This window comes from Bactrocera neohumeralis, chromosome 5 (assembly GCF_024586455.1).
Source record: "Bactrocera neohumeralis isolate Rockhampton chromosome 5, APGP_CSIRO_Bneo_wtdbg2-racon-allhic-juicebox.fasta_v2, whole genome shotgun sequence".
Taxonomy (NCBI): domain Eukaryota; kingdom Metazoa; phylum Arthropoda; class Insecta; order Diptera; family Tephritidae; genus Bactrocera; species Bactrocera neohumeralis.
The window spans coordinates 8015190-8026114 of record NC_065922.1 but is presented as its reverse complement, the minus strand read 5'-3'; the positions used below and the strand labels follow the sequence as shown (position 1 = coordinate 8026114).

Genomic DNA, 10925 nt, shown 5'->3' with positions numbered 1-10925 from the left:
GATCAATGGGGTCTTAAGAAACCCATAGAAACTTTAACAAAAATCTCTGGTAGTACAGTTGTGTGATTAACCTGCAGGTTAGCTACATATTAGAATAAGATATATGCATGTATGTATTCATTTTGAAATAATTAGTAGAAACGGAGGCAAGTTTAGACATCTCGTTCGAATATAATATATATTCGAGTCCGTTTAGGTTACGTAAGACCCGACACTCGAGGAAACAGCTCGTAGACCGGATTGTGGTGGAATCAGACTGAACGGTGTATCACCAGCTTAAAGTCAAACATAATCTTTAAAGCACTATTAAGCACCGCATACTTCTGATTATGAGGACGTCAGAATTATGAGGATAAGTGCACAAAGAAAATAACTGACTCTCTGAACTTTCTCACAAAATAACCACAACATATCTTCGACGATGGCCCTTTCCTCCAAGTGATATAATATTTGTTAGCATTTAGTCAAGCTACTTCGATGCTGCAACCGAGGTAACAGCGGTTACAATCAAGAATGATTTTGGGTCTATATAGCTATGACTTGGCTTTTGTTCACCTTCACATTAGTAACAGTTATAAATTCAACTGGTTGATCTTTTTTTTTAATAATTTCTATTGCTGTTAGAGCAACAGTCTTCCTATTCCTGTGACGCGCACTGAACAATGAAACACAAGTTTTTATTTAATTGCTGTAAAAAAGTAAAAACTGGTGTCTTTATTGATTAATCCGTTTTTTCTTGGTTTTCAGTCACGAACAATGTTCATAGGGGTATAGAGAATGGCTGGAAGAAAACATTTTTTTATGCAAAAAAAATAATTTCACAATAGGAGAAATAACATTTTAACATAAAATGATCAAACATATTTAAATTGTAGAAACACAAAAGAAATCTAGTAACTAATTGAATATACACATTTTATGCAATTATTAAGAAATTATTATCAAAATGAAAAGGCGAAATTCAATAGAATAACAATGCTCATTCTCTAAGGTTGGAATAATAAATAAATAATAAATTTAGTTAGTGTTCTAAAATTTACAGTAGTTCAAATAAATGAACTTACAAGAGTTGCTTTTTCATTGTTTGAGTATTGGCAGAAATTAGAGTAATAAATCAAAGGCTTTCTATATACAAGTATACTAGAGTTAAGCATTTATGCAATTCAGCCAGTAAAGCGCCTCAGTTGAGTGTCACAGTATCCAACGTGTCCCTTTTCTTGTTGTTGTAACGAGGTGCACCTTTTATATACATATGACTATATATGCGTATGTGTGCTTAGTTTGCACTACATTGCCAAGCTGTTAGAACTCCAGTTAGGCTGAATGAAATGATGAACTTCCAAAGCCTCACAGAACATTTTGTTTTGTTGTACGGATCCTCCAACGACGATTACGCCTATTATTGCTCTCTACGTTTCCACTTGAGTATCGTTTTATGTTTTTTTTAAATTACCAAATTGAATACTTTCATTACAAATATCGAAATAAATAAAAAAACTGACAAATAAATAAATAAAATCTAACAGTGTAAAAAATATCACATAGTAAGGTGTCTACATGGTAGACACCAAATATCACTTGTTTGCTTTGTACTATAAATTTTGTAGAGTCGTTGGCAGTGCCAACATGGAATATGAATTTTACATGTAAAAATAATTATTTTGAGTAACAACAATTGTAATGAATATTTATAAATTATTTATGGTGGTAGCTATAATTCAGTTTTTTTATCAGCTATAGCAAACATAATTTATTTTATTATTTTATATAAGTTTATATTTAATTCTACAGAGTACATTAATGTTATATATTTGTTAGAAGTAACTGCAATCAATTTTGAATAATTTTGCATTTGCTTAAATTTATATAATTTTAGTAATTTAATATACAAGTATTTCTAAAATAAGCGCGAATATTTGATTTTTTTTGGGATAAACTAATCAAATAACAGTGAAATATCGTGAATATTTTTAAACATATAATTTGAGTTTTAAACATACCATATATAGCACATGCGTTAAATATGTATATAGCTTTTATTTTATTTTCGTCTCAATTAAACCAACTAAAATAAATATTGTGTCTGCACACGTTTAGCCAACTGTCAACATTTGTGTATATTTTTGTAATGTGTTTTTTCAATTATGACTACGTAATTAATGTGTGCTTCTAAAATCTTTCTTGCTTTTGATTTCCATTTTTTTTCAGAAGCTTTATACTACTATTTTTTTTTTTTGTTTTTGAATTTTTAGCGACTTGTTTGCCCAGCAATTGCATAATAAAGTGCAATATAAAATGCCGTAACAGACTTTTGGTCGACTTTTAATCGATTTTAGTGCTTGTAAAAGACAAATAGCATATTTCTTCATAACTTAAAATGTTCGTAAGCATATTATTAGCTACGTTTTCAACAAGAAATACGTATGTAAATTCAGTTTAATAATTTTATGCGCATAATATTGGGAGTATTTGCGGAAAAACTGTTAGAAAGTGAGAGGGGCGTGTACATTTTTTTAACAATCAATAATATTGCGTATACAATGTTGCAAATATTACAAGTAATACAATACAAATATAAAATAAAATATAAATTTTTAACTTACAACTATAATTTACAACTGATTTAGACGTGTGACGTTCACGTGGTAAGGACATATAAATTTTGTTTGTTGCGAATTTAAGGTATGGGTTAGTCAGAAGAACAAAATTTGTTGATTTTTATATAACTGGATGATATTAGCATTATATAACTGGCGCTGCCTTCATCGAGTAATACTTTATTTTTTATGGCTCACACTTGCATTTTTATGATTATATTTGAATATGGTTGTTGCTTATTATTATAATGCTATATTGTGATATAGCAATAGTAAATACTACTTATTTTTTACATTTGTTACTGTTTGTGTCATCATTTATTTTGGCAAATACATACATTTATTTACCGGTTTTAATAAACATTTTTTCACATTGAATAAAATAAGTTTCAATTGTTTCAACCAATTATAATTAAGCAAATACAATTAATTTAGTTATTGTGTACAAAAATACAATTTTGGTAATAGTTGAGGGTAAATCGTCATTTTATTTACTTAAAAGTGTTATTGGTATTTATATACCTTGGATGAAAGTTTTCCGCTGCGGTCTAGAATATCAATATGATAATTTTGTATACACTTTAATATAGGGCATTCAAGAAATATTAAAAAAAAATTTAAAGCCTGTTGCTCTTTTATAACTTACAACTAAATTATAAATTATAATTAAAATTTGTGTTGAACTTTGTATATTCTTAAATATACGAACTAAAAATTATATATGAACTTATGTCTAGTGCTTTTAAGAAATCCAGGCGTAAAAAAAGTGAATTTTTTTTAAAGTCAAGTAAAAGTTTTACCGTTATTCATTTTTTTTTACTAAATAACATTTAACTAAACTTTTGTTTATTTGTTGGGAAAAAATATGCAAGAATAATGTTGAGCCGCATTATGACTTTGGGCATGTATGTTTGTTAATGGAAGTATGATAGCATAACTATGTATATACATATGTATGTTGAATTTTAAAATTTAAAATGGCAAATTTAAAGCTTGTTTGGAACAAAGTATAAAGGGAACACTGCTTTTTCACAATTAGAAGAGTTTCACACCTTTTGTTAGTAAACATATTTAACTGGAGCCATTTTTCATTGTTTTGTGAAATAAATTTTTTAAATACATTACGTCAATATTAAATCGCAAATAGTCATTTAAAAGTGAAATGGTTACTTAAATTGTAAGAGTCATAACTTTAAATGCCATATACAGTTTTAATGCTGGTAGGGATGCTTATTGAGCACTTGACAAAGTTGTTGCTAACCTTTTGCCAGTGTCATATTAAAGCTAACAATGTTGCTGAAGACTTCCAATAAAATAACTGTAAAATTACTTTTCCTAAACATTATGACATTACATAGCTAATTTATACAGTTTGAAAATTTTATGGTCAATAATATCGGAAGGTTATGTTTTAGAAAAAAACAGTAAATAAGTTGTAATGTTAGCATAAACAAAGATATGCATTTTTAGCGTCGGTAATTACAAATACATTTTAACTTTCAATTAAAAAAATTGCGAAGACAATTTAAGCAATATATGGGGCATATGAGGTGGTACGGTCTGTATGAAATCTAATAATTTATAATATTAATATGTTATGTAATATATGTATACCTCACGGTGATGACAATTTGAGAATTGCACATTATAAATGTGGATGCTATTTAGAAGTTATAACAAATCTGTAATTTGCATGTGCTCTTACAAATATTTTACCAAACTAAGCGACAACGAAAAGCAAAAATTATAACGACTTAAGCAATTCTCGCTGCTTACTTCACTTTACCATATGCATAATTAAAAAAATAATAATATTAGATTTTTAAGGTGAAAATATGTTTACATAAATATACGCGCCTCCATAGCTGTTATTCGATTCATACATGTGCGTGTGGAAATCATTGTAAATATATGTATGTTGTAAAATGATATAAACAAGTTATGTTATGTTATGTGTGGTCTAATTACAAGTTACATTTCACTTTCAATACAGAACGAAGACTTTCGTGCCACTTACATTTTAATCATTTCACTCACACCAGTGTCAATTTGATTTCAGAAATATGCGGGTTCAAAATTTTTCTACGATTTGTTTGTGTAGTTTTAATTTTCTACACGCTAAAGAAATCTTTGACAAAAGTTATTTGATTCGGTAGCTTAATGACGGGTTTTTTTTAATTGCCGAGAACTTAATCATGTTTCAAAACAATGCGTTGCCCCTTGTTGCGCTTTCCGTCGTTTCCGCCACCGTCTCTGTTGCTTCCACCGCTGTCATACATTTGTCGCCTGGTCTCCAAGCGATCAAATATACCTTTCCGTGAGTTATTACTGATACTGTGGCGCGACGATCCCCCACCAGTGCGACGATTCCGACTGCCATCGGATGAGTGCAAATCGCTTTCCTTGCGGCCAGCACCTCCTGAATTACTTGATGTTGATGTTGTAGACGATTTTAGTACCACTCGTCGGTTGCTTGAACCGAATGATGCTGACGATGCTGATGATCTTTGAGATGTCGTATTGTTACTGCTACGACTAGATTTTATGTTTGCCTTATTAGATGGCGGTGGAGCTATTGGCTCAGGTGTCGGTGTACGTGAGACGGCTGGTTGTGGTGGGGACGGTGTTGGCGTGGCCAACAGGCGATCCTCCATTTCTAGCATTAATTCATCTTCATCGTAGTCGAGCTCCACTTCATCATCACTCGGCGAGGACATACGTCGTGTTTGTTTCAATAATGCCGCCGGTGGTGGTGTTGGTGTATGGGTTTCCTTTTTGGGTACTGGTTTTATTATGGCTGTATTGCTGCTGCCACAGTTAACACCACCACTGCTGCTTGTGACATTCGTTATATGATCGTTAAGATTCCGTTTTGCTTCTGGTAAAATTTTTGCAGTTGGAATCTGCTTGCGCTGATTTTGCGCTTGCGGCGGTTGTTGCGACTTTTGACGTGGAAAATCCTCATCAGCATATTGTGGCTGCTGCTGCCGTTTCTTTAACGATATTATTTTGCGTTCTGTTACCACAATTGGCTTAAGTTTCTGCGTCTGATTTTCACTGGCACTGCTTGGGGCATTACTACCGTTATTGGTACTAGCATTATTGGTCTGATTAGGACGCTGATCCTATAAGGTTAGGGTTTGGAAACATATTTACGTATTTTTATCGTATTGAAATAGTTTGATTTGTGTTTCAGAAAATTCTTAAAACTATCAGTAAAGAAATCTACTTTAGGGGTATGAAAAATTCAAAAATTTATAATATATTGATTACTAAAATATGTTTTTATTTGAAGATAAAAAACTTGAAAACTTTGGTAAAATGTGCGAAAACAAAGCAAAGTAGCCCGAAAGAAAATTAAGAACAAAACTACGTAAAGGGTATATGTATGCTGTCTTATACTACAAATTCGAATATCCATATCTCTAAGAGAGTTGACCTTCAATTTTCGATAAAATTAATAATAATGCATTGTAAAACTCACCTCATATTGTTTTTCCTCTGCGGCGCGCCTTCTTTTTAATTCCTTGTCCTTGAGTATTTTTTCTCGCAATGCTTTCTGTTTCTCTATTTCCAATCTATATACACGCGTCTCTTCGTCCTCTTCAACCTATAAATTAAATTTTAATTAGGTATCATACAAGCATACAAGAATTTGATAGAAAACGTACATCTGGGCGATCGCGATCACCTCCACGTCGAAAACCTCCACCAGCTCGTGGTAAAGGAGATAAACTACGTCTACGTTTAACGTATGCTCCACCACCTCTTTTGTCATAATCACGATCTCGACTATTTCCACGACGAAAACGATTTCCTCTTGGGCCCATGTTACCATTTCCGCTTCCTGCACCACCACGTTCGCGATCAACAGGACCACGTTCCCTTTCACGGTCACGATCTCTTTCACGATCTAAACGATCTCGCTCACGATCACGATCACGTTCTCTCTCCCGATCGCGTTCACGTTCTCTGTCGAAGTGTGAACCGGTCCCGCCGGCGCCTCCACCACCGCTTCTCTTATTTGGTGGCGTAAAGCTGCGTTCACGTGAATGTGTTCGAGAACGGCTACGACTGCGGCTTCGTCTTGCAGTGAGCGGCGAACGCTCATGTCTTCGTTTCTCGATATGCTCTCGATTTTTATTAATGAATTCCTCCTGTTGACGCAGTAGCTCATCGTCACTTTGTAAATGTGAGACATGACTGCTAATTGTTGACATAAATTGAGTTTCTTTTATAAACTTATTTGTTGCTGCTTGAACGCCACCCTTAAAATTTGGATTAATAAGTACTTTGCTAGGGCGTAATGTTGCCGATGTTATTGGGCCGCCATTGTTATTGGCAGATACTTGTGACGCCTGCACACTGGTACTTGGATGCACACCACTTTGTGGTAACTGTAGGGGAGCTTGAGGAGGCTGCAATGGTAGTTGTTGGGGAGGTCTAATGGCCGGGTTGTTTATAAAATTTGGCACTAGGCCTTGTGGTGGTAAATTTGATAATGGTGGGCGCGGTAAACGCATATTCGGTCGCATTACCATAGGTCCCGGTGTCGGGCCCATACCTGCATTGTTGCCACCTTGCATTGGTCCGCCAGCAAGTTCAGGTCGGAACATAGCTCGTGATGGATGTGACATATGACCGAAGTTCTGATTGAAGGGTACCCCATTACCCGTATTATAATCGTGGGGATACATATTGCCGGGATTAGGATGTCTAAAATTCATAGGCCCACCTGGGCGAAATCCGGGGAATGGGTGTCGTGGACGATGGGAAATTGAGGGATTCATGGGATCGTGTGGGTGGAGAGGAATTTGTGCATTTGGGTTTGTTTGTTGTGGTCCCATTGTTCCGGGATTTGTAGATGGCGGACCGTGTGCTGTATTGTGTGGTGCATAAGGTAGGGGCGGTTGTTGTAGCGGGAATTGACCTGGAATGAGGGCGGAGGATGTGTGGGTTAGCGTTGTTGACACGATAGTTGTTCTCGCCGTGGGAACACCGTGCGTTGTCAATAGAAAATTACCGTGTGATGGTGGATAGCGAAGTAGTGGCCTCTGTCCGTGGTAAGATCCACGTAATGAATGGGGACGCAGCAGAGGATTTCCTCCACGTTTATTATGCACGAAGCGAGAATGATGCTTTTCTAAAGGTAGAATGTAAATATTTTATTTATATAGTTTATAAATAATTAAATGTATTGTCCAATTATTGTTTGGTATTTACCTGTCGATTCATTGATTCCTGTATCAAAATCACGTTCATTTGTTGTTTTTATATTTGTACGTGTCTCACGTTCTTCTTCCATATCCTCTCTAGGATCGGAATAATCACTGGCGCTTAGAGGGGTTACTCCCAAACTTTCTTGTGAGCTTTGAATGAAGGAGGAATCCGTCATATTACTGGTACTGCAACTAATGACTGATGAATGATCTGCTTCAACTTCTTTACTACTACTTGAAGTGACTTCATCGATATTTGTAGAGTTTGACAACAAAGTCTGTGTAGATGCTGGCGCTACCGTCTGTGTTAATTCCCTTTGGGGTTGAGACCTTGTAGGTTCTTTAAATTCTGCATGTGCAGGCGCTGAATTTTCACTTGTGGACACATCATCGGTTATATCACCATGTTTTGAGTTATTCGCAATCAAATGTGTTGCCGCCGATGAAGTCACTTCCGTTGCATCTGCGGTGACTTGTTTAACTGTGTCCTTGACAAATTTTGAAGTATTAGCTGCTCCAGCTGCAGACATAGGCTGTGCTGTACTAGCGTTCTTAGAACCATTTTTATTTTCACCTTTTTCTTGTATACGTTCATTAACCCATTGTTCTGCCTCTGCTTTTATTTGTTGTTTAACTTCTTTTGTTACATCTTTTTCTAATTCTACACAGTGATGAAATTGAAAATTCAATATTTATTTAAATGTGCATAAATATGTAAAAGTAAAAAAAAAAAATATTTACCATCGTCTGACAATAGTAGTTCATCTTCATCGGCGCCGTAAAGTGCCTGATCATCAATATCATCACCCAATTCATAGTTCAATAAATCGTCGCTATAAGAAATACAAAATACATTTTTTAATGAAAATTTTAACAGCTGCAATTTCAATGTGGCGAAAATCAACCCCCAACATTGAATTGATTTCAAATACGAAAATAACACATTTACTACATCTATTACAAGATATTTCATTTTTTACACACAATATATTATTTTAATTATTCATTTTGCAATAGATATTGGTAAAATATTTAGATTTGTAGTAAATATTTACAAAATAATTCAATGAAAATTCACTTACTTCAAATTTAAGTCAGACATTTTGATAATTGAACATCACAACCACGCACACATTTGTCCTTACTTTCTGGACACTGACAACTTATATAGTGTTGCAACTTTTGCCTTCCGATTGACGTAAAGTACGAAAGAGACGACACATGGCTTAAAATTGTTGTTGTTTACTTTGCATAACTGAATGTAGTGTTGACAAGTTTACGTTATTTTTGAGAGAATAACAATTATCGATTATATATCGATAAATATATACAGGTGATTTTAAAATATTGCACAGAAAATATAAATTATTAATTATTTATATATTAACAGATAAATATTAAAACATGAAGTAATTTAAAAATTTAAGTATTAGTAATAACTTTAATCTCTAGAAAAAGTGGGTACAAATATATGTTTCTAATCTGTAAGTTTTTAATAGGAAAGTTTAATCAAAAGTATATCTATATTTGGGTAATTCCAAAAGTTCTGAGATTCCAAACAAGTCGTGGTCACTGACCAATGCATTGAAAGCATAATCCCAAAAACTAACACATACGCATCGTGTAACTCGCAAGTCCTTTGTTGTAGGAAAGGGATAACATGCACACAAGAGTTTTGGTTAGAATTGACAATTCGGCCTAAAGAAACTCATAGAAACTTTAACAGAAATTTCTGATAGCGTTATTGGTTAATTGACCTGCCATTTAACCGACAGCATTCAGGGTATTAAAGTATGAGATAATGTAAACAATAAAATTGTTGCTGATTAATTTTTTCGGTAAGTGAAAGTTTAAATTCTATAAGAATATCTATGTATCTATGTACATATATGAAGGTAATGCTAAAAGTGGTAAAGTAATTTAAAAAAGAAAAAGATATTCTTCTGTTCATGCCACAAAAAGGTTTAAGAAAACATTAGTTTAAAATGTAATAAAAAAAATTGTATTTTAATTTTTGACAGTTATTCACGATGGTGTAACTGGTCAAAAATGAGTACAACGAAACTTGGTAGTATGGAAGTTAGCGATTATACCACTCTAATAAGGTACTATCTTGTATGCATTCTCTGAAGATGATATATATTAATTCTATATAAAGCTTTTATATATACTTTATAGGATTTCCGTTTCCTTTTGGGTGTTACAAACTTCATGGTAAACTTGTTGTTGTATTGGGTACCTAATTCCCGTTAGGATGGTAAGGATTAGATAAGTTGTCGTCGACGTCATCCAACGGTAGGCTCAAGAAACGTGCTGTTTTGACGGGGTCAGACCAAAGGGAGAAGGGTGTCAGATGAGTGGGGTTAGTGGGGCATTGCACGCTGGACATATAATATATATGTCGGGGTCTAATCTGGATAAGTCGGAGTTTAACCTGCTACAGTATTCAGAACGAAGCTGAGCAAGGGCCACTCTCGTTTCCCGCGGCAACTCGAGCTATTCGTCTGCAATGGGTGGTGGTTTGACTCCACGCCATTCGCTGAGAGAGAGTCGATGAAGATGTTGATGGCTCCACTGTGAATGGCGGCCAGTGCTTGTCGGAAGTTAGTTGTGACCGAAATCTGGTCAAGTCCAGTTTGTGAATATGGTCGCTGTGGATTTAGTGGGTGAGAGTGTACCCGAGAAAGGTCGGAGAGATAGCCGTTTACTTTTGAGCACATGCCATCGATTCCCGACGTCATTATCGTGTAATCATCAGCGTAAGAAGTGATAGAAATTCCCTCTGGTGGTTGCGGGAGTTTCGTGATGTAGAAGCTGGAACAACAACGGGAGAGACACCACTGCGGAACCTCTGGTTTAATTCTTCGCTTCGGGTTTCACTCGAAATGGAAGCGATGATTGATGACCGCACAGATAGTTCGCTAAAGTCCACTTTCAGTCCTGAGAAGGCGTCCAACGAGAATCGTTCTCTTCGCAGGGTAGTTCCGGTTCGGCCAATGAACTGCCCGGGGCTTACGAACAAGGCGGAGGTATTTTTCGGAAGCCATGCTGCTGGTTTGGTAGGCTCAGGTGGTTTGTGAAACTCGGGAGGAAGTCACTTCAATTCTAA

General features: G+C 34.9%; 1 protein-coding gene across 2 annotated transcripts; it reads right to left on the bottom strand.

Moving 5' to 3' along the window:
* Window positions 1–1735: 1735 nt before the first annotated feature.
* On the bottom strand, window positions 1736–8968 carry LOC126758294 (serine/threonine-protein kinase fray2-like). Of its 2 annotated transcripts, XM_050472515.1 has the most exons (7): window positions 8899–8968; window positions 8558–8649; window positions 7821–8477; window positions 7621–7740; window positions 6269–7527; window positions 6082–6207; window positions 1736–5722 (listed from the first exon to the last, which is right to left on the bottom strand). In XM_050472515.1, the coding sequence occupies exons 1-7, from the start codon at window positions 8916–8918 to the stop codon at window positions 4787–4789; spliced, it is 3210 nt and encodes a 1069-aa protein (XP_050328472.1). In that variant the 5' UTR covers window positions 8919–8968; the 3' UTR covers window positions 1736–4786. The 2 variants fall into 2 exon arrangements, with proteins under 2 accessions (XP_050328472.1, XP_050328471.1); XM_050472514.1 differs by having other exon boundaries at window positions 6269–7740.
* Between the last annotated feature and the right edge of the window lie 1957 nt (window positions 8969–10925).